The sequence below is a fragment of the Triturus cristatus genome, chromosome 2_1, assembly GCF_964204655.1.
Source record: "Triturus cristatus chromosome 2_1, aTriCri1.1, whole genome shotgun sequence".
Classification (NCBI taxonomy): Eukaryota; Metazoa; Chordata; class Amphibia; order Caudata; family Salamandridae; genus Triturus; species Triturus cristatus.
Genome location: NC_140581.1, coordinates 932,247,774 through 932,272,587, shown reverse-complemented (window position 1 = coordinate 932,272,587; position 24,814 = coordinate 932,247,774). Strand labels below are relative to the sequence as shown.

At 45.5% G+C, this 24,814-nt stretch overlaps 1 protein-coding gene across 1 annotated transcript in view; it reads right to left on the bottom strand.

Moving 5' to 3' along the window:
- Positions 1 to 24,814, bottom strand: part of LOC146866111 (protein prune homolog 2-like) — a 1,273,164-nt gene that overhangs the window by 867,586 nt on the left and 380,764 nt on the right. Inside the window, exon 6 of the mRNA XM_085633391.1 lies at positions 15,754 to 15,848. Within this exon, the coding sequence (XP_085489517.1) occupies positions 15,754 to 15,848 (95 nt within the window). The remainder of the gene's footprint in view (positions 1 to 15,753; positions 15,849 to 24,814) is intronic.

Sequence of the window (24,814 nt, the reverse complement as noted above, 5' to 3'; positions counted from 1 at the left end):
CTTCAAGCCCACTAGTAGCATTTAATTTACAGGCTCTGGGTATATGGGAAACCACTGTACAAGGGACTAACAGGTAAATTAAATATGTCAAACAGGTGTAGACCAATCTTAACTAGCTTACAAAAGAGAGCACACACACCTTAGCACTGATCAGCAGAGGAAGGTAAAAAGTTCTGGGATGACCCTGCAAACAGGCCAAGTCCAACAATTACATTTTGTTGTGTTGGAAGAAAATTACATCGTACAGCCTTTGCTTTCACACCAGCAAGTTTGTCCCATAGTTCACTTTGCGAAATCCTCACAGTTTGCAGTCAAAGAAAGAATAGTAAGCACCAATCTCCATGTTAAAAGAATAAGCAACAATTTGTCAGAAGACAAGAATGACATTTGATCTTTGAACACACAGTAAATGTGAGAAGATTGAATACAAATTTTAAGCAATCTTTCGAAACAACAGCATACACCCCTGCACCCCTACTTCCAGCGCCTATTCCCTACCTGCCCATACACACATCAGCCCTAACAGATATTTACCACCTGCTCTGAGCACGTGGTACATCCCACGGAACCGAGAATTCCATTTAGAATACTGCCCAGAAAAACAGCTTCAGTTATTCCCCATTATGTGAGGCTTACCTATTAAGTGCACGAATTCCATGCGGAGATTACGACCAGTATGGGTAATTACAACCACCTGGAATCTTCACTGGAATTCCGCATTCTCTTGCAGTCATCACAATATACTGTGGGATGCGACGTTCTAGTTAAAAACTGATTAATTGCACTCCATATTTGAAAATGACAGTCAAAGACAGTTTTTCATTGCATCTCCTGTGAGTGCAAGACTGTTAGCTGAGCGTCAACAATTCATCACATCAGCTGCAGCAATTTACATTTACTATAAATTAGGGTACAGCTATTCCCACCCCATTAACCAAATGACGCTGAAAAATAAGATAGATAATGTGGAAATATGCCTCTTCCGTATGTGCTTACCGTATTATGCAAGCTTAAGATTGTCTGCGAAAAGCAATTTAGGCCCATCAAGAAGTCAAAATGTTAAAAACATAGATTAGCGTTGTGTCTAGGACGAGACTAATCATGGACTAACGAAATGGCGGGTCCCCGGGTACAGCGAACAAGCACAAAGTCACGATTTCTTCCACTGCACCGCGAAGCTGGAAATGAAACCCGCTGGAGTGGAGGGCTCCTCGGGGCCGAGGGAGATGGCGGGCGGCAAAGGGCATGTAATGAGAACACCACTTCAAACAGAGCTTTTCCCCCGTGCCCGGCCACATTATTACAAATAGCTGTCTAACTTCCCGCTTCAACATCTCAGCGCGACAGATAAGTGATCCGACTGTCTGGGTGTACAGTCTGATGAAAGGCGGGTACACGGCTGCTTGCAAAGCGGGGGACGGCTGCCGAGGACGAAAGGCGTCTTCCCGCGTTGGAAACAATACACAATCTGTTGTAAATTACATATTTTTACATTAGAATGTACACTTGTTCAAAATGGACATTTTCACATACCTAATAGCAGGGCTTTAAGTGGGATGAAAAAACTGGGGGGGGGGGGTCTCTCAAAGGGGCGCGGTCAATGTAATTAAGGGTGTGGCTTGAAAACACATAAACTAAAAATCTGTGTTTAGCAACAGTGTGCTGCCCGACTTGTATTTTTGCTGTTCTTGTCATTACATCCAGATATGTGATACAACAAGTCACATCATACCGACAAGTCAGGACTATTGGCTTTGTCAATGGTTGCTGGTTGCATAAGATAAATAAGCAGAAACTATGGCTTGTATATAATATTGATAAAACGTCCACTTAAAGCCCTGGTGACACCAGGACAATGTTGTTGCTCCTGACTTTCAAAAAGAGAAGGGAAATCCAGAGAGAAAACGAATCTCTTTCAAGGATTTCCCTTCCCTTATAACGCACACCACACGCACATGATGTGCCTGCTGTCACTGCAGTCCGGAAAACAAGCATTGGCATTGACAATAGGTCTCGCCTTTGGGACCTTATAAGTGTTTAGCCTGAGATTTTTGTAATGTTTTTAAGGTATGTTATAGAGCAATGTAGCTGTTGCGTTTAATACTATAAAGTTTGTGTGCAAGTTGTGATTAGTTTAGTGACGTAAGGGTAATGGCATGGTGTGGAATATAGTGGTGAGTTGTGATATGATGTGTGTTGGTGGGATGTATGTGTGTAGTGTGTTTTGCTGGTGTGTATGTTGGTGGTATATGCAAGTTTACACCCCCCCAAAAAACAATTGTAATGATATTAGTTATGTGCGTAGTGTGATGGTATTAGAGAGAAGAGGGGAGCAAAAGACAGAGAAAAGGGACAAAATCTGGGTATGAGAGAAAGTAGCAGGGAAACAGAAAGGGCAAGAAACGGGGGGACTGAAAAGAGAGGAGAGAGGCAGAGGAACGAGAAGAAAGATGGCCCTAGGCTCTGTTTCTAGGCACGGGGTGGTAACATGATTTGCTCAGAATCACAGGCTGAGTCGACGCAGACCGCCAGCTCCAAAGTAGGCGTCTCTGGCCGTTACGCCACACCTGCGACTCTCAGCCCTTGTTACCTACTCTGGTTGTTTGTCTCTTTCAGAAAAGGGCCATGGTTATGAGTCAGGCAGAGAGGAATTACTGTAGGATCATGAGTGGATCAGCGTTAAAGCACTTGGTATTCCTAGTTGTTGGAACACCGGACCCCATTTTACAGGCAGTAATTCTACTTACTAAAATCGTAGGAGACTTTGGCTGTAGAAGTCAAGCCTCATCACCCGATTTGTTTTTTTTATTTCTGGTGGGGACGCATTCAGTTCTACCCCCTGCCCCATCTTCTATGCCCCTTTCCTTCCTAATACCCACAGCCTCTCCCTCAATCCACACCCCACACAGATGCTCCCACATACATTGATCAGGTGGTAAATGTATGCATCAAATCCCATGGAATTTAGAATTCTGCATCGTTTGGTGACCATAAATCCAGTTCCACATGGTAATTCCCAATTCCAACTCTTATTATGAGACAGGTGAAACAGGTTTACCGTATGGAATTCTAATCCACCTGATAATGATTGGTGGGGCGTTCCAGCGTCTAATCTGATTTTACCAGGCACTAATTTTCTCAGAGCAGGTGTGAATGTATGCCTTAAAACTGGGAATTCTGTGTGGCTTTACAACCAGGAAGTCCAGCTCCACAGACCAATTCCCCATTCCAATACATAATGTCATGGTACTGGTGCGATGTTACTGCACGGTAATTTAAATTTCACCTGCAGATTTACCCCCACGCTCTAAACAAGTACAGTGCAATTCCTAATCAGCCCCAAAGAGTCATAAATGCATCTCTTCCCATTTGCATCTGCTGATTAAGTTTGTTTTAATGTTTCCCTTAGCTTGAAGATGGTAGCTGTCTTGCACACAGCAGCAGCTCTCTGGTGCTTTTAACATACAAAGATACCCACATGGAAGAAGAAATGTAGCTGACATATGGAACTTTTAAATGTTTTTACCTTATAAGGTGTTCAGTTTTGCACGCAGCTATTGTCTTTCTCCCCTCACTTTCACACCCAAGGCTCATCTGTGAACGATTTAGGGCACCACGTCTTATCTCCAGCGTACCCGCTGCCTTCCTGACCTCCAGATTAATATTTGGACGAAGCCAATTAAAAGTTCCTCTCAATGCTAATATATATGCAGCTGGGAACAGGTGCTGGAATAAATTCTCAAAGATTTTCCTGACAGTAACACAATTCTCACTTATTTAGGTGAAAACATATGTTTATTTCCGGTCCATAATTCATGCTTGTTTGTGCTTCATTATCACCTCCAAGACACGTCATATACGAGCTTCATGAATAAGAAAAGCAAATAAATGTGCATTGATAATAAGACAGAGCCGCCTAAGAATGCGCCTCGTGTTTTGCTGGTAAAGTGTCATGATTGCTCTTTTAGTGAAACGCTCGCTGCTGATGTCGACAGTGATCTGGTTATCACGCGCGACCCTCTTAGTGATTAAATTGGGCAAATAATACAGCCTGATATTTGTATCCTTTGAAAGCTACAAAAGGGTGGTATAAAGTGTGATAAACAAACAGGCTTTTGTTTTCAGAGGGCAGCTATTGTTGTCTTGTAACATGTAACTTGGAGAAAACAAAGATCTTGAAAGTGAAACTGTGAATTACCTGCCAGACAGGGTCGTGTCCAGGGGAAGTCAGCATCAAGTGTGCACAGAATCCGCCTTCTTTCAGACACTTGGATTATGTAATAACCTGATTTAGTTGCTATTTCTACCTGAATGGATGGTACTGTGTGGTGTGTTAGATGGGACGCAGCATTCTATTTCCTTTGATTAAGTTTTGCCCTTCCTGGTAGGCTCTGCTCTTGTAGGACACAAAGTGCATAATCACAGCTGTAAGAGGAGATGTTCGTCGGCAGCGGTGTGGAGAAACAGATTTAATGTATGATAATCCGTCCTACGGCCAGCATCTGCCCACAGAAAGCCAGGCATCCGACTGTCAGAGGGATAGTAACCAACAGTTGCTGAGAATATTGAAGCGCGAGGCAAGCATACCCCAAACGCCACAAGAATAGAGACTAGCGCGGCCGCGCGAAAGCGATTGCGCTAAGGCCACGTTATTTAAAAGCACACCGCCATGCGCGCGTGCGCTCGCGTATGCGACGGGAAGACCCGAGCTTTCACAACAAAATGGCGTGGGACTGTCCACTGTCCCACGGACACACGCATGCTGTCTGCATTGGATAGATGGCGAGAGCAGCCATCTTTGTCCATGAGGACGTGTGCATGAGCCCACGGGGAGAATTGATTCCAAGAGGTCCTCTCTGACAAGAGCAGCGCTTGCGCTGCTTTCGCCAGGCGAGACCTAAAGAAATGGACCGCCTGTGCCAGGGCACAAAACAAAGCCCAATAGAGACCCGTTTCGAGGCCCCCTTAAAAACACTGCCGGTGCTCAGACCCGGTGAGACCCGGCCCACTTAAAGCCCTGCCTAATAGCAAGCACACAAGAATGATCTTAATCCTGTTTACCAATGCCTGTATTTAAAGAATTAATTTCCTTTCCTAAGTTTAGACACAAGAACTGCCAACAAGAGCAGGACTCCATCAATGTCAAAGGCTCCTATATACATTTTCATCTGATAGGACAAAGGGTTTTGGAAGGCCAGGCTAGTCACTTGCTTGAGGAAAAGTGGAGTGGGCCAGTTTGTCTAGGACATTCAAAGGCGCCCACATCCTAACAAGGCAAAACTTCTAAACCCCACTATCTGCTGGAAAGTTTGCAAGTTGATTGCATCTTCCTCTAACGTGGTTGATTCAATTTGATTGCAGCTTATCCATAACGTGGTTGACAGTTGCACCTACCATCCGAGCATCAGGGATAAGACATTCGGTCTCCAGAATGCACAGAGTGGCTAAAACAATTAAGAGCTACACACCTTCCTTAGATCTCGAAGCTGAGAGCAGATAGACACCCTCATCCATGGCTCTCAATGTCGCTCAGTTTGAGGTTATGTTCCTAAGTGCATTCTGTTGCCTTGGTCCCCTGCTCATGCAAAAAGAAATCTTCACCAATTGAAACCAACCTCTGATTGCCTACAAGTCTATCCCGAGATGTGTTCAGCTTCAATATACCCACATAAGGAAGGCTGTGTCCTTTCCTTAGAAGGGCAGCATCACTGGAATCGTCTGTCAACTCCATCTGATTCCAAGGCTGACTAAACATCTTCATGAAGACACACCTAGAGTTTCTGTGCTTCCAATAAGTCACAGATTGAGCCACTCACACCCTCGTGGTCCACCGTGGCTCCCATGCCAAGATTTAACAGAATGTACCTTGTCCCGTCGGTATGTATATGCACCCTCATATGCCTGCTGTTACTACTAAGTATGTCTTTGTGTGAAGTGCATTTTATTCAGAGTACTGATAGGCTGCCCTTGTCTATATGCACATTGCAAAATAAATAGCTGTAAGATGATCACACTTGCCCTCTCTGAATATTGAAGAGTTCCTTACCCTAAAGTAGATACTTGTGGGGTCATTTAGAGTTTGGCAGAGTGTCTGCATTGCTGGAAAGTGGCACAGCTTCTGACCGCCAATTAATATTTTCGTCCACTTCATTTAGAGTTGGGGGGAGTGTTATATACATGCTAGCAGACTCTCCGCTGGCTCTGCTGGTGTAAACCTATGACGTGGTGGTTCGTCGGCAGCAGTGTAAAAAAGATAGGAAGTGACCCTCTGGGCTAAGTATTCCCACATAACATTATCCCATGGCGCGGACTGCTAGCAGTTGAGACATATACGCTGTAGTGGGTCTGGCATAGTCGATTGGAGGAACCTCATATTGGACTCCCATTTAAATGCCGCCTATCCGGGGTTGATCATTATGCCCTAGCATTGAATATAAGACCATTAGAGCCAAGCAATTGCTATTGACAAGTGGGTCACACCATCAGTTGAATATTTATGTAGAACACGCACCATAGTGTTACTCCATCCCAGTTGCGAAATACAAGCGGAAACTAGAAAATAGAGTACATGGAATAATCACAGAAGAATATCATGACAGAGGGCATATTCCTTATGAGACCCATGCATCAGTGGTTTTATTGGCATTATTCTTAACTATTTTTAAAGATTACCCCCATGTAAAACTGGATATACAACCTATGATCTTGTAATTTCATGACAATTTGTAAATATTCTTACCATCATGAGCACTTCACTGTCTCAACTCTGACTATATATTTGTTTACTTATATAAACACACCAAGCATTTTTTGGGAAAAGAGTGGCCTTATTTGCATTTGCATTTGTCGACACATTGAATGAGGCATATAACAGTGGTACGGGTAATTCATTTACACAGACACAAACATCATATGTTAATGTTTAAATGAATCCCACAGGACACTTGTGCGTATTTCATCTGTCCAGAGTCGTTAAGGTGATGGTCGTCCTGCACTATTTAGTATGGGCGTCCCAGGTAAAGAAAATGCAAAATGAGCCATACACCCTGTGCATCAAAGTCATTGTTTCTTGTTTCAAAGAAAGACACTCCCAATTTGGTAACTTGTTTTTTGAAAACATATTTTGTAGAGCGGGTGCAAGAAATATAACACCACCTTGGCAGAGTGTCAATTCCATCAGCAGAGCCGCTTCAGTGGCAGAGCCGATGAAGGCCCAGAGGTCCCTGTCTGCCTGATGGGTTCTCAAAATAGTGTAGTGGTCCTCCACCAGGAGGGTGGAGGCAAGAGCTTCCTCTGACTTGGCCTGCTGGCAAGTCCCCTCTCTAAAGTAAATGAGGGACCTGATCTTTTGTCCCTTTAGAAGAGGAGCAGGAGGGAGGCTGTGCGCATGGTCATAACATGATCATGCTGCACAGAGTGCCAGAGATAAAATACTTATTTCTGTTGCTTCAATGCATCCACTCTCAACACTGCCAGCAAAGATTGGGCGACCATTAGTGTGTATTCATTTTAAAACGTTGTCATAATTTGTGTGATTTTGACTGCTACACATTTATTACAGCGATTGGGAAGTTTGATTGTCCCTTAATGATGCAGTTGTATTTAATAAAATAAATACTTTGATACTTATGAACATGCCTGTTAGAAATGGGGGTCTCTAGATGGCAGAGGTAGGTACCTTTGTCCAAATAGGGACCCTTACTTTTAGTCAGGGTAAGGGGGATACACACTTTAGATAACCCCAGGTCACACCCTTGGTAACTTGGCACAAGCAGCAGACAGGCTTATCCCAAAGGCAATGAGTAAAGTATTTGTACCAACACTCACAGTAACACAGTGATAACACCACAAATGGACAGCACATCGGTTTAGAAAAATAAAGTATCTTTACTAAACAAGACCAAAACAACAGAAATCCCAACATACACCGTTAAAAATGACTTTTAAAAGGGTTTGAAGAACTTGTACCATGGAAAACTATGGATGTGTGACTTTTACAAAAAGTACCTGAAGATGCGTCAAAATTCACAAGGCCAAACACCCGCAGAGAAATGAAGCGTTGGAAAACACAGCGATGCATCAGTTCCCGAGTCCCTGGGGAGGCAAGACGACATTTCTGCTGCACACAGTTGAAGTGATGCATCGAATCCGGACTGTAGGGGGAAGTGAGGCATCAAAATCCAAGACGGTTCTGGTCTGCGGGTGATGCGTGGAAAACGTGGTGCACAGGTACGATGCCTGACACACCATAGGTGATGCGTCACTTTGCGAGGCTTTGTGCCGTCCGGCGTCAGTGCTGGGGGCTGCTTGGCAAGACTTTGCGTTGCCCGGCGAGGCTTTGCGTTGTCCAGCGCCGGTTCCGAGAGACATTCCACGGCTTTGCGATACTTTGCGCCGGTTCTTGTAGAGATTAGCTGCAAAACCCACCTCTGAGGTCCTGTAACTGGAAGGAGGCACCTCAGGAAAGGGTAGGGCTCACATATGCAGGGTCCAGCAGCACCAGCAGATTTGCAAGAAGTCTTTTGTGTCCCTGAGACTTCAGAACAGGAGGGCCCTTGGAGATCTCCTTCAAGCAGGGGACACAACACACAGCAAAGTCCTTCTCCTTTCCTTGGCAGAAACAGCAACTGCAGGCCAACCCCAGACACACAGCAAGGGCAGTACTTCTCCTCAGTCTCTACAGCTCTTCTCCTTGGCAAAGGTTCATCTTGAATTCCAGGAATGATCTAAAGTTCAGGGGTTTTAGATCTTATACTTATACCCCAAATGTCTTTGCTCTCTTTGTGCAAGGGACTCTGAGCCCAGTTCAAACCAGTTCTGGGGGAACTCTGCCAGTGCACAACAACATACTTTGTCAGTGTGGGCCTTGGTCCCAGACACACCATGGGGGGCGGAGCCAGCATTGCAGAAGGCAGGCACAGCCCTATTCAGGTACAGGTGCTACTCCTCCCACCACTCCAAATGAAGAACAGGCCTATTCAGCCTGGTGCTAGCTCATCCAGAAGCCTGGAGCCACTGCACCTCCCCAGCCCCTGTCACTCCAAAGCCAGACAGTCAATCCACATACAGGCAGAGGCACACAGGAAAGTTGAACAAGAAAATAGCCACTTTCTAAAAATGGTATTTTCAACCACACAATTTAAAAACCATCTTTACTAAAAAGATGTGTTATTAAATTCTGAGTTCAGGAGTACTAAACTCCATTTTTCTATCTCATCCCTATGGGAAGATATGCTTGTAAAATGTTACAAAGCATTCCCCATTCTTTCCTATGGGCAAGGTAGCCTTTCAATAGTGAAAAACAAAATTGGCAGTATTTCACTATCAGGACATGTTACACACACCAGTACATGTCCTACTTTTCACATATACTGCACCCTGCCCAGGGGGTACCTTGGGCCTACCATAGGGGTGTCCTATGTGTAAGAAAAGGGATGGGTAAGGCCTGGCAAGTGGGTGCACTTGCCAAGTCGACATAGCAGTTAACAAACTACGCACAGGCCCCGCGTTGGCAGGCCTGATACATCTTATCAGGGCTACTCATGTGGGTGGCACAATCAGTGCTGCAAGCCCACTTGTAGCATTTGATTTACCAGCCCTGGAACACTCAGTGCACTTTACTAGGGACCTACTGGTAAAACAAATATGCCAATCAGGGATAACCAATCACAAAACCCAATTTACACAGAGAGCATATGCACTTTAGCACTGATCAGCAGCGGTAAAGCGCCCAAAGTCCTATAACCAACAACAACAGGTCAGGAAAAAGTTGGAGGAAGAAACAGAAAGTTTGGGGATAACCCTGCAAAAATAGCCATTTCCAACAATGCCAGACATGGGGTAGGAAATTTGGGTACTTGTTGATGGGGTGGGGGGGTGAAACCCTACTCAAGCAGTTCCCACAATTCTTGTCAGGGTGCAACACAAGCAAAACCCAAATTAACATAGGCTCAACCCTCTGGTAGCTTGGGACAAAAGCAGTCAGGCTTAACTTATAGGCACTATGTAAATTATTTATGCAACACTTCAAGCAGTAATGAAGTGAAAACAGTAAAGAAAAATCACACCATTTTAGAAAAATACAGTAAAAGTTAATATATTATTTGACAACTAAATGACAAAAATTTAGGAAAAATTGTGCTTAAAAGCACAAAGAACCAACTGTGGGTATCTGGTTGCACCATACCGGGACAAAGTTACAAGTTCAAGGGGAACCATGAAGGAGTGCGGGCTGGATACAGGGACTAAGTTAGGCCTGCTGAACAAAGTACCTTAAATCCTGGTTGCAGAGAATTGCAAGGTCCCACGTTGAGGATGCGTCGTGCAGCGCCAGTTCCTAGGAGCTGCAGTGCTGCGATACAAGGTTCTACATCGAGGATGTGTTGTGCATTGACAGTTCTAAAGAGCAGCTGGGCTGCAATGCGAGGTCCTGTATCAAGGATGCTCCTTGCAGTGCCGGTTCTGAGTAGCTGCAGGGCTGCAATGTGAGGTCCTGTATCACGGATGCATCATGCAGTGGCGATTCTGAGGAGCTGCGAGGTCCTGGGTCAGGGATGGATCACACAGCAGCGGTTCCGATGGAAGGCTGCGAGGTGATGCATTGCACAGCATCAGTTCTGCTAGGACCACAGTTGGGCTGGCAGATCACCTTCAGGCCCTCTTCCAGGGGTCCAGGACTGTTGTGGCACCACCTTGGGGGTAAGAATCAAAGCAGGCAAATTCCATGTACAGGGTTCAAGGTGGTAGGAGCCTTTTCTGTCCCTGAGGCTCTGATCAGGAGGCCAGCCAACTACCCCTCAGAGTCACTCTGCTGGTCTTGGCGTTCAAGATGCAGGTTCAATCCTTACTCAGGCAGCCGAATAGCAGTTCGTCTTACAACAGAGCAGCACACCAGTCTTTCTGAGTCTTCCGCTAGTCCAGATGTTCAATGAAGAGTAGGATGAGTTGGTCCAATATTTATATTTGGCACCCGTTTTGAATTGGGAGTAGCTTCTAGAGTCCTCACCTTACACAGGTGTCTGGCATTTCATGATTCCCTACCCTATCCCCAGTTTGTCTGAGGGCACAATAGAGTAGTGTGAACCATTTGTGAGTGTGCTGAGACAGGGTCTTTGTGATATGTAAGTGTGGTAGGTGACAGCATAACTCCCTCAACAAAACAGAGATGACACATCCTGCCAATAACCTTTTGTCTCACTGTCTGGGAGTGATACACAAAGATCAACTGCCAGCTACACCTAGTCATGTGACCCAGGATACAGGCTGCAGGCACCAAATGTTGGGACACGATAATGCCAACTTTCTCAAAGGGACATTTTGAGAATTGTGATTTAAAACCAACTTAACAATTAAAGAGGGTTTAAATTACAATTCTTTAGAGACCAAACTCGATCTCCCACCTGGTCTCATCTGAAAGCCATCACCTATTAAATGTAATAATGTAACCCAATGTTATCCTATGTGAGAGGTAAGCTTCACAGTAGTGAAAAACAAATTTAGGAGTTTTCACTATCAGGACATGTAAAACGCAAAAGTATATGTACTACTTTTTAAATACAATGCATCCTGCCCTAGGCGTTGTTTAGAGCCTAATCTAGAGGTGACTTATATGCATTAAAAATAGGGTGTTTCGGCCTGGCAAAAGGTTTATTTTGGCAGGTTGAAATGGCAGTTTAAAAACTACACACACAGACTGCCATGACAGGCCTGAGACATGTTTAAAAGGCTACTTCAGTGGGTGGCACAATGAGTGCTGCAGGCCCACTAGAAGCATTTAATTTAAAGGCCCTGGGTAAATGTAGTACCACTATACAAGGGACTTACAAGTAAATTAAACGCGGCAATTGGGTGTGAGCCAATTTTAACAAGTTTCAGGAAGAGAGCACAAGTACTTTGGAGATGGTTACCAGTGGTAAAGTGCACATAGTCCTAAGAGCAGCAAAAACAAAGTCAGCAAAAACAGGAAGATTGAAGACAAAAAGTTGGAGGAAAACCACGTTAAGGACATCAGGCTCAAAACATAGGGTTTAGATTTTCACACAGTTGTTCACTATTTCTCCTAGTCTATGCGATGGGAAAATGTGCCCTGGTGCTTTGGAATGTGACCCCCACTGTACTAATCCATGCGAGTGAAGAAAAAGATGGTTTGGTTTGCCTTCCCAACAACCCCATAGAAATGTGCATTCGCAATAACAACACAAGTTGGTTCATCTCTCAGTATGCGTGGGCAGCATTATATATGTAACCAACACCTTCAAAGTACATTTGCCTATCTGGGAGGGGGCATCGCTTATACTCCCTGTCAGAGGAGTTAAATCCAAATTACATTCAGTAAGACTTGAGCTTATGTAAGTAAAGCCTTCAAAGCAGGCCTTCAGCATCATTTAAATCTACTTTTGATGTGTAAGGTGAAGGGCCTATTGACCTTCACTTGAACCATTGGATTATCTCCACTGGTCCACCTTGTCTTGTCGTCAGACCAATCCTACTTACGTCTCCTTCATGGTTCCTGAATGTAATGAAGACCTGGAGCTTAGCAGCGCCATGGTTACCACATGGTCTAATGGTCACCTTTTCCTGTACTCATGCAGGGTTCACACCTGCCACAGAATCAAGACAAGGCACATCCAAGTCTTTTCCCTCAGCAGCAAGCCGATGACCACCAGACAGCTCAGATGGCAATGAATAAGCCCTCACTCATGATCAGCCACGCTCACAAAATATGCTGTAAAATGCATCATCATTGTAGAATGCCTGGGTAAATTATCTTATGGTTAGGAGTAGGGCGAAAATAAAACTTTGCCTGAGAGCCAGTAAAGTAGGCAATCGTCACTGTCATTGGAAGCGGGAATTGTTTTCTGACTTCTTCAATACACACTTTTCCTCTACCATAACTATATTCCTTGCAGACAGATGTGCCACCCAAGATGGATGAGACTTCCAGCTGCAGGGAATTTATTTTCCCTGCTGTGACTCAGGGCTCCCCATAGCTCCGGGAGGAAGAAGGGAAACACAATAGTTGTAGTTCAGCAATGACTGATTCTCAGTCCCAGAGCAATCCGTCTCGAGCTGCGACATCCGGCAGCGGGGCATCAGATATGCATGTCTGGGGAGCCAGGGCTCTGCTGGACTGCCGCCAAGTGGTGAGCTCACAGTCCCGCGAGACGAGTGGATGTGCTCATAGTCCTGAGAGAAAAAAGGAGTGTCGTCTTCTGTTGTTTTTTTTAAAACCTTAGCAGTGTCGCCCTCTGTGAAGTGGGCACGTTTTCTTAAACATTATGCTAAATAGCTACATTTCCACACTCACAATTTTGCCCACCCCTAGGAGAATAGTCAAGCTTCTGTGAATAGAGGCACCCAGAATACACATAGTGCAGCCATTTCTCACAACAACGCACAGCAAGTAAGAGTGCATGTTCATTATTTCGCTACTGCTTACTGATCATGACTAATTTTCTGAAAGCTCTTGACAAAGATTTATTTGTGCGTTTCTAGCAATTAATTACAGCTTAAATTCTGCAAAAGTTGTCTTAGTAGCCATCAAGCCTGCTTTGGTAAAATATTTAAAGATTATTGATTTGGGCGAATGGTTTTTGTTAAAACCCACAAAAATATGTTACATCTACAGACAGTCCTAATATATGCATTTTCTGCAATATTACACGTAAAATTGGAGTATTAACACCATAGATATCCTATACATATTTAATTATCTAGAAATACCACTCGTCAATGACATAATAGGTAAAAACTGTACTGTAGCATCTCATTTTAAAGGACTTGCATCAAGAGATGATATTCTTCACTAAAGTAAATGATCTATACATTAGACAAACAGGTTTGAATAAAAACTCCAAAAAAGGACAAGAAATGTGAATGTCAATTAAAATGAGAAAAATGTTTGCAGTTTCATATTCACAAAACTGACAAAAACAAAGATCACATGGGCCCCCACTTCATGCTTTTCAAAGAAGTCCACTTATTTTAAGCAAAATGTAACAAATTGGAATCGATATTTTTGCAGATTGTACACTCATGAGACATCGCTGAGTGCCTTAAAAATTATAATATTTCAAGAAGTTGGCCCACGATTTCTTATTACTGAAATCTTTAAGTTTATGCTCCCTGTCTCTCATCTTCATAGACATCTTTAAAATATTAATTCAGGTCGTCACCATCAACCTTCCAAATCCAGACTATTCAATTCTATGAAGACATGTGCTCAAGTCACTCCCATCAACCCTCCAAACTCTACAAATCCTCCCAAACCAATGTTATGTTATGTTGTGTTATGTTATGGGGTTTTATAGAGCGCATAGCTGCCCCATCAACGGGGCTTCCCAGCTCTGGACCTCACAAATAGAGAACTGACTCTATCAGCTTCATAGAGGGAAGAAACAGGCAATTTAGGTAGAAAAAAGGCATGCCTTCAAAGATTTGCTGAATTACAGATGCTTTTCAGTGTGCCTGATGGAAAGAGGAAGTGCATTCCAAAGAACAGGAGCTTGGCATGAAATGAGCGGGCCTTCCCAACTCTTGGGAAAGTGGCCAAGTTAAGAAGTTAAGATCAGTTGAACAAAGGGGATGGGAGGGTCTGTAACAAGAGAGGAGATTGGATGAAATGGGAGACCATGGGAGTATAAGATCTTATGAGCCGTACACAAGGTCTTGAAGTGGATGCGCTTTTCCACTGGAAGTCAATGTTTTCAATGTTCAGTAAAGTTGTGTCCAGGTCGTCACCATCAACCCTTTCAAGCCACTCTATTCAGTGCATAGAAGACATGTGTCCAGGTCGCCAACATCATCCCTCGCTAGCCAATCCATTCAATGGTAAGAAGGCATGTATCCTATGCATAAAGACATCTGCCACCAGTCACTATGACAGAATACAGGAAGGCATTCATAAACTCTTACTACAGAATATAGGCTGGCATTTTGGATGACTTTTAGTATATCCCTACATGTCTCGCTCTTGTCCCTCACCTGGTTCCCCTATGGACAATACAATGTGTTATAAATCCGATTGTTACCACTACGACTTACATCATGGATGAATGTAGCATCATGGTGGATCTCCCTCTGGAGTAACAGCAGCAATTTACAAATGCCAAATTCAATTAAATTCAATTCAGTTCTCCTCTCCAGTCTCTACAAGATTATACTGAGCAGATTTTCTAATTGCCATATCTTGCTCAGGACCAGGATTGATGGTGAAGTGGTTTCCTAAAGTTTTCCATGGGTCCTGCATGAAAACGGTGTGCCATTGATATCCCACATCTCTCCCCTCCATCACACTGTTAAGAGTTGCAACCCAAGATACGAGGATAAGAACACCACCCTAGATGTCAAACATGTAAAGTCTTCCCATACGGATTTTATTTGCAGGTGCAAAGCCATTTCCATGAAGTATTCCCCCGTAGCGCAGCATGATACCCATATAACAATGCACTGCAGAACTTTGTCAGTGTATGAATGCTATACAGATACAATTACAATTTGCATATATATGTTGACCATACTGACGGTGGCAAGTGCCATGAAGTTTTACAACTTTGACTTTAAATTACGAATACATTGATTTTTTTATACCCATGCTTCTTTCACTTATCATGGTGCTTTGCGTTTGGGTGACAAAGCCTGCGGCAACAATTCTGATAGGAAGGCCATAAAATGAGACAATGCCAACAAGCCAATCATTACGGTGATAAAACTGCTTCACAATATGTCTAAATTTGTCCAGGTTGTTTCACTTACCTCAAGGGTCGAGTACACAGTGCTCACAGCAACCTTTACCTCTCCATCTGAAAGCTCTCTCAGGTCTTTTAAAATGGCGTCCTCAAAGCAGAGACCTGTTGGTGAAACGGAGATTTGATGAAGGAATCAGTAGATGTTCCGCTGGTTATAATTTTAAATCATCAGACAATACTTCAGGGAGGCATGTTCAATAAGTAAGATGACTTGCTAGTGGGCAGCATGTGCATAAATGAAAATCTGCATTTCACCCATTTTGTCCTCTGGAAAAGTATAATAGGAAGGATGAATCTAGTTAGCAAAAGATCATTTTTATTATTTTAAAAAGATTATTGCTTTCTTAATTTTGTTTAATAAGAAAGTCCAGACAAGCCTTGTATTCCACCAGGCATTCCCCGAGTGAGCTGGGGCCCTTTGGTATCCTGTTTTGAAACTCCAGGGCTGCCCCTGGTGCCTCTGTCACTTTCCACAGCTCTCCATGGTTAACTGCAGCTGGCATAGGGAGGCTTATAGAGTGTGAGAAAGGGGGAAGTTAGAGAGGAAGTGATCAGAGATGGAGAAGAGAGAGAGGAGAGAGAGAGGACAGATGAATGGATGGATCGATCGAATGAGAAGGAAAGCACGAGGAGAGGAAGGAAGCAGGACTGGTTTGAACATTTTTGCCTGGGGAGTTTTTGGTTCTCCAGACTGGCTGTGCAAACGAGTATCCAACCGGAGACAGAGAGAGAGAACATTATGGAGCAATCAAGGCCCAACCTCTCTATGTCTGCAATCTTATAACTACAAGGACCTGGTTGCTCTAGAGAAGGGAAATAACTTTGCCCAAATAAATGGGCGTCACTGTGTGTCACAATGACAATCTCTGATGGATGTTTGCAAAAAATGATTTTTGCAAAAATGGATGCACATCCCTCACCCATATGGTGGCACGCCCCATCACTGGAGTGTTCCTTTGCTAGTCGCTCATGTTGCTCTGTGGGCATCCAGAGCTCTTGTGCCGATTTTTTGGCATATGAGAAGGTCAAAATATTTTAAAATTGTATTAAGTGTAGGGAATGTCCTATTACTTACCGGTAATCTCTATTACTCTTGGTCCCGTTGTCCTCATTCCCTTCATTAAAAACAAATGAGATAATCTTACCTCACCAACAGAAAAAAGAACAAAGGAATGCTTGTACTAACCCCCCCTTCCCTCTAGGAGTACATAATGGTATCCTTCCCAGCATTCCTTCTGAACCACCAAGCCCCAGGTGAAGGCCGGTAAGTACGGAAGATAGGGATGTAATGAAGGGGACGAGGACAATGGGACCAGGAGTAATGAAGATTACCTGTAAGTAATATAACATTACCCCCAGGTCCCTCCTGTCCTAGTCCCCTTCATTAAAAACAAGTGAGAATACCCAAGCCGCAACCGGCCATCATCCCACAACAAACAACCAGGACACGGAACAAACAGCAAACCCAGTGATTTATTGAAAGAAACAGAAACAAGGGAAATCAGGAGCAGACAGCCTGAAGAACCCCCAAACCAAAATTAGCATCATCCCTCAGAACATTCTGAATGCGATAATGCCTCACAAATGTATTAGAAGAGGCCCAGGTAGCCACCCAACAAATTTCCGACAGGGACATCCCACGGACCTCAGCTCAAGAGGTCGCCACCCCCCGAGTAGAACGCCCCTGAACCTCAGGCACAGGCGGGGAGCCAGAAGGAGAGTAGGCCAACATAATAACCTGCTTCAGCCAACGGCCAATGGACGAAGGAGAAGCCCTGCACCCATGAAAGAAAACACCGAAAGACAAAAAAAGGGAGACAGACTTCCAAAAAGGACACGTGCAGTCCAAATAGATCCGCAACGCCCGTCAAACATCCAGCAAACCCCACTGGAGTTCATCATCCGCCACCTGCCCTGACCTCCAAGCAGGCAGCACTAGCTCCTGGGAGCGATGAAATAAGACAGAACTTTGGGAACAAAGGAAGAATCCAACAGAAGGACCACCCTATCAACAGAAAAGGACAAAAAAGGCTCACGAGCCATCAAGGCCCCCAGTTCACCAGGGCGCCGGGCCGAAGTAATGGCCACCAAAAAGACAAACTTGAAAGTAACAAACTTCATATCCACTTCTGACAGAGGCTCAATAGGAGAAGCCACCAAAGTCCGCAACACCAAGGGGAGGTCCCAAAGAGGAAAAGAAGGCCTTACCACAGCATAGGATAAGGAAAAACTGTGCAGTAAACGAGACACCAAATCGTCCATATCAGACAAATTCCCCCAAGGGGAACGGAAAACCCTAAAAGCAGCCCACTGAGCACGCGAAGAGGAGGCAGACAAAACTTTCTCAAACCCTTCCAAGAGGAACTGAAGGCCAACAGGCAGGGGACAAACCAGAGGAGACAATGCCAAAGCCTGACACCAACACTGGAAATTACCCCAATGACAATCGTAGGATTTAGGAGTAGACGGCTTCCTGGACTGCTGACTGGCCAAAGCTAAATGCTCGGGGAGACCCAGATTCCTCCACCCCTGCCTCTCAACTTCCAGACCGACAGACGAAGCCGCTGGAGGGACAACATCGGAGATGACCGCAGGGGAGATGGAAGGAACGGAAACAACCAAGGGCCCTGAACAGCCAACAATCGAAGAGTGGGAAACCAGGAATACCGGGGCTAAAAGGGCACCACCACCTTCCGATCCTCCAACATCAGACAAGACAGGAACCTGGGGATCAGAGCAAGAGGAGGAAAGGCATACAGCAGGTGAGATGACCAAGGAATGGTCAGAGCATCCACCCCCAAAACCCCCACAGGTGGACCTGGGAGCAAAAGCTGAGCATTGTGCTGGAAAGCAAAGAGGTCCAGAAAAGGAAGACCAAACCTCTCGCACACAAGATGAAAGACCACTGGAGTCAGAGACAACTCCTGGGAGGCGGGGAAAAAATTACAGAGGGCATCAGCCACCCCATTGTCCACCCCCCAGATGTGCACTGCTGATAGAGACAACAGGTGCCCCTCCACCCAACCGAACAACAGTAACACTACAGCATTCAGGGACTTGGACCGTATACCACCCTGGTGAATCAGGTAGGCCACTGTCATAATGTTGTCCGAACGAACAACCACATTGTGATTCAACAACCGATCCCGGAACCCCATCACAGCCTGGAACACGTCTGACAAATCACGCCAATTCGAAGACCTACTCCCTTCCAAAAGGGACCAACAAACCTGCCCCCCCACCCCAAACCACTGGCGTCTGTTGTGAGTACAACTGGAGGAGAGGGTTGCAGAGGCAGCCCCTGGGTGATATTGTACGATACTGTCGACAATCGCAGGGCAGGGAGGACAGACAGAGACATTGGAATCAAGAGGGACAAATTATGAGACAGCAGATCCCAATGATACAACAGATAGGACCAAAGAGGACGCAGATGAAACTGTGCTCAAGGCACCGTGAATACCATGGTAGCCATCACACCCAGAAGTCGTAACCAGAGACGCACCGGAAAGGAACACCCCTCCAGAAACCGACGAGCATGGGAACATAAGGTCACCGACCGAGACACTGGAAGAAAAACCTGATTCACAGGGAACGGCCCTTGACTGGCTTAGCTCCTTCCTCACCGGCAGAACCCAAGGAATCAGACTGTCTGCCTTCCTCTCTGAATCCACGGAAATCAACTGCGGAGTACCCCAAGGATCATCGCTCAGCCCCAAAGCTCTTCAACATCTACATGGCCCCCCTCGCTACCATCGTCAGACAGAACAGACTCAGCATAGTATTCTACACCAACGACACCCAGCTCATCCTCTCCCTCACCAAGGACCCCATCACCACCAGACTCAGCTTCCAAGAAGGAATGAAGAATGTAGCATGAGCCACAGCTGCCTGAATCTCAACCAGGAGAAGAGAGAGGCACTTGTCCTCAGACCCTCCTCCTCTGCATGGGACAACACCTCATTGGCCCACCGCCCTCAGCAGCCCACCCAACCCCACAGACCACGCCCGAAACCACAGTATCGTACTTGACTCCTTCCTTGACCCAACAGGTCAATCATCGCCTCCACCTGCTTCAACACCCTCTGCATCCTCCGAAAGACTTTCAAATGGGTCCCCCCAATCAAGGAAGACCGTCACCCACGCACTCATAACCAGCAGATTGGACTACGAAAACACCCTCAATGCCAGGATCAACACGTCTCTGCTCCGCAAACTCCAGATGGTACAGAACACCGCAGCCGGAATCGTTCTTGGCACCCCTCGACACAAACAAATCACCTAACACCTGCGCGAGACCTCCACTGGCTCCCGTTGAGAAGAGATTAACTTTCAAGATACTCACCCATGCCTACAAATGCCTCCACAACACTGGACCCCAATATCTCAATGATCGAATCTCCTTCCACGTCCCCAAGAGGAACTTCTTATCCCTCGCCCTCGCCCTCGCCGACCCCCCGTGCATCTGCAGAACAAGAACAGGTGGAAGAACCTTCTCATACATCGCGGCCAAGACCTGGAACGAGCTCCCGATCAACATCAGATGCGCCCCCACCCTACACATCTTCAAGAAGACCCTCAAGATCTGGCTCTGCGACTGACTGGAGCTGCTCCCCCCACCCCCAGTGCTTTGAGACCCTCACGGGTGAGAAGCGCACTTCAAAATACCCTGATTGATTGACTGATTGATTCAGATCGGTGCGGAAATTAGCCCCTATGAACGTCAAGTTCTGGAAAGGCACTAACTGACACTTGGGGAGATTCAGCAGAAATCTATGGTCCCTCAATGCTTAACACACCAACTCCTGATCCTTCAACAACAGATCCCGGGAGGGAGCATGTAACAGCCAATCGTCCAGGTAAGGATAAATCAGGAACCCCTGAAGATGGAACAAAGCCACCAATGGTGCCACAACTTTTGGTGAATACCCTCTGAGCTGGTCTCAAGCCGAAGGGCAGAACCTGAAACTGATAATTATGCCCCCGCAGGCAAAACCTCGGGAACTTCCGAGAACAGGGGTAAACAGGGACATGATAATAAGCGTCCTGGAGATCCAGGGTACACATGAAATGACCTGGGAGAACCAGGGGAATCATCGGTTGGAGGGTATCCATTTTGAAGGGCAGATGTAACACAAATGTATTTAGGGCCTTCAAATCCAGGACAAGATGGAACCCCCCTGTCACTTTGGGCACCAGGAAAATCAGGGAGTAAAACCACTCCCCCCTCTCCAGAGGAGGAACCGCCTGCACAGCCCCCTTGTCCAACAGAGCCTGGATCCCCAGACAAAGCTCCGACCTCTTGGCCAGACAAGACGGCCAGGGAGTTGGGCGGACACCAGAGTTCGGAGCAGGCTCAGAGAATTCGAGGATATAACCCAGTCTCATAATTTTCAGGACCCACAAATCGGAACAGGAATGCATCAAAGCTGGGAGAAAGTGCCGAAGTTGACGTTCGACCAAGAATCCAGTGTCGGCTGCTAGATAGACAGGAGCAAGGCTTTTTCAGGTGGAGACTTAGCCTTCTTGTCCCGGGCCCTACCAGAAGAAAACCTCCCATGGCCTGAGAAAACTGCCTCCTCGAGGGTGGGTGGAAGAAGGACTTGGGCTTAGAAGGAACCGCAACAAAAGAGGACTGCTTAAAACAGGAGGAATGCTTCTTTTCCTTAAAAAGCCTATGTAGTTTGTCCTCAAACTCCTCACCAAACATCATGGTGCCCTGAAAGGGCAACTGAAGGGCCGAGGACTTCTGGGCTGAATCCGTCTACCAGTCCTTTAGAACCAAATTGTGGCGGGCTGCCACACAAGCCCCCCCCACATGGGCCGATGCTCTCACCACATCAAAAGAAACATCAGAAAGAAACTCCACCTGTCTTTCAATATGCTCCAGAAGTCTCGAACAGTCAGAAGAATCATCCATAAAGACATTTGATATCCAAAATAAGGGACTGAGCAACGTAAGTCCCATAAATGCCTGCCCTGAGAGCCAGATGGGAACCAGAATAAACATTACGAAGGGAAGTATCCACCTTCTTGTCCACAGGATCCCTGACCACTGCATCCTCAGCCAATGACGCATGAACAACCAGACTTGCCACAAACGAATCAATGTAAATGGAGTCAGGCAATTCCTTGGCCATATCCTGCAGAGGGTAGAGCTTAGCCATGAACCTGGGAAACATAATGCGATCAGGGTCCTTTCACTCCCTGTTATGAACCTCATGGATGTAAGGATGGACCGGAACATCCACCGTCGCAGTGCTCTGAAATTGGCGATGCAAGGAACCTCCAGAAGTACCAGGGGCATCATCTCAAGGAAACTCCATATTAGATTTGACATGCTTCTGTAAGTCAGGCAATATATCTATATCAATGTACTTGCCCTTAAGCTCCTCACCCCATCCCATCCTCCTCAGAATCAGAGTAATGAGAAAGAGGAACACTCACAGAGTCTTTTGACCGAGCACCGCATCCCATCTCCAGTAAGGTTTCCTTAATTAAACGTTTCATTGTGGCGTCATCACCATCCTTGCGCCGTTTGGAGCGCGCAGTGGAGGGCGAGGAAGAAGACTCAGAGGAGGAAGAGGAGTAATATTCCACATGCCTGCTCTTTTTGGCATGCTTCCCCATATTCACAGGCCCCAGATTAACTGGAGGAAGACCAGGAAGAAAGAGAACCAACGTCCTTCCTTACAGACACGTGAAAATATGTCCAAAGTCACAACAATTTATCCAACATGAACCAGGAGTGGCAGTAGTAAAGAAGAAATGTGTTATGCCCTGCATAGTATTTTCATATCTTGCAGTTTACCAGTTCACCTGCTGATCAGCCACAGTGTGTGTTTGGAGTAGAATGTTGAGAATGCTGTGATGCTTAGAACGTTGGGAGTCTGACTGGGTGAGGTATGACAGTTACAGATGGGCTGAGTAGCAGGCAGGCTGCTCCTGGTGGGGTTAGATACTACCAAGGACTGACTACTGGGCTAACCTACTTTACCTTATCCTGTTACCTGTACTATCTGTTGGATGTACCAGTAAACCAACTTGCTGTACTAAGGTACTAAGGAACTTACATGGCTATCAGCGTCTACTTCATGTAAGAGTACAACAAAATGATCTCCAGGCAAACCAGGCCAGAGGGACATCCACAGGAACCCTCCACCGATGAAGCCCAGGCTCCCAAAATGTTGCAGCAGTGCTCACAATGATCAGAGCACCTCGCGCCCAGGAAAGGCAAAGCGAACAGTAACTATGCAAAAGCAAACCGCTAGGCAGTACTTACAGCAGGCCGGCAATTTCACTTAGAACTCAGCCACCCGCCGCACACCACCGTAAAGCCTGACTTCCTGTCCCCACAGAGAGGAAGTCAAGCAATGTCAGCCCGGAAGCGCCCCAGCAGCAGAGGGCCACCGGGTCAAAGGCAAACATGAACCATCAGCGCCGTGCCCCCGACGTGTCCGGTAACCCAGGAGGCGCGGCACAGACCCCCACAGGAATGGAGCCGAAAAACATGGCCACAGTCCTCCTGACCACCACGGAGAAAACAGGATCCCACACAGTGACACGAGGACTGTCGAAGCACGAGGGGCCAGCATGACTCCCCCCAAGCCTGGCAGGGAGAGAGACACTGAAGTCAAGACCAGCGCCGTCCTCGCCGCCCGGCAGATGAAAAACGGTAAGTAGTGCAGGAGCCTCCCAGGCCCCTGCCCAGTCTTCTACCTGTCGGTAGACAGAAGAAAAGAACAAGAGGAATGCTGGGAAGGAAACGATTATGTACTCCCAGAGGGAGGGGAAGGGGTAGTACCAGCATTCCTTTGTTCTTTTTTTCTATTGGTGAGATAGGATTATCTCACTTGTTTTTAATGAAGGGTACGGGGACAGGAGAGACCTGGGGGTATCTATGTGGTAAATACTCCATCTTCATTCTTACTTATTCAAGGCAGAAAACAAAAAGGGTGGGGATAACGGGTGGCGTAAGGGTGCCTCCTTCACCTCATATACTGTCAACATGTTTCTGCCCGCCTTAAATGTGAAAGAATATCACTGTTCTTTTGTAAGGAACAAAAAGACCGTCCTAACTGGAATTATCCCACCTAACTCACCATATTGTGCGGTATAAGCGGTATATAAAATGGAACCTGTTAGTCTTGGTAATCAGGTACAGAGGATACTATCCTAAAACAACAACAGGAGTAAGAATAACATTTGCTAAATAACCCAATACATCATAAAATAATTTCTACTCAGGATACTAACATCGTTCTTGATGTGGAGTGAATACTCCTAGTGCTTTAGCTCAATAAAAGGTAACCACCAAAACCTTCACCAAAATTGTGCTTACTGCACACATCCCATTTGAGGTGGACCACTCCTGTACATATCTGCATAGTCTGTATCACATTATCCATGTCAATTATGACCTAAAGAGACTTAGGTGATGGCTTCCATTAACTCCACTTCAAACTCCGTTAAAGAAACAAGGACTTTATATAAAGTTCCAATTAAAAAGAAACAGTCATGGTATTTTTACTTATGTATGCCAACATGTTTGATCTATACCATATTATTATCTATACCTTATTGATGCTTCTTTTCAGTACTCCTTTTATGTATGTTTATTTTACTGTCTTTATTTATAAATCCTAATAAAAAAATTTGAACAAGGGAAATAGGCCAAGACTAATTTAAAGAATCTAAATACTGTGTGAGGGCGGAAAATCATCCCTTATATTTCGTCGCCCCCTCTCAAAATCAGTAGAAAAGAAAAAAAGGTGATTTCCTCGACAGCAGAGCTACAACCCACAAGGAATACAAACTATCAAAGAAACTAACAAAGAAACAAGAGGCTTCCCCAAGTGAGAACCCCCTGCAGAAGCAAACATATGGAAACAAACCGCTACAACAGACGTTCTAAAACAAGGGGCAGTTAAGCTTGTGAATGGCAGGTCCCCACACAGTAAACATTAATTCTGTGCTAGGGGTCCTGGGGGAGAAAATAATTCTATAATATTCCTTGATGTAAGCAGAAAGGGAAAAAGGGTTAGTAAGTTGCTTCATTAAATCGGTTA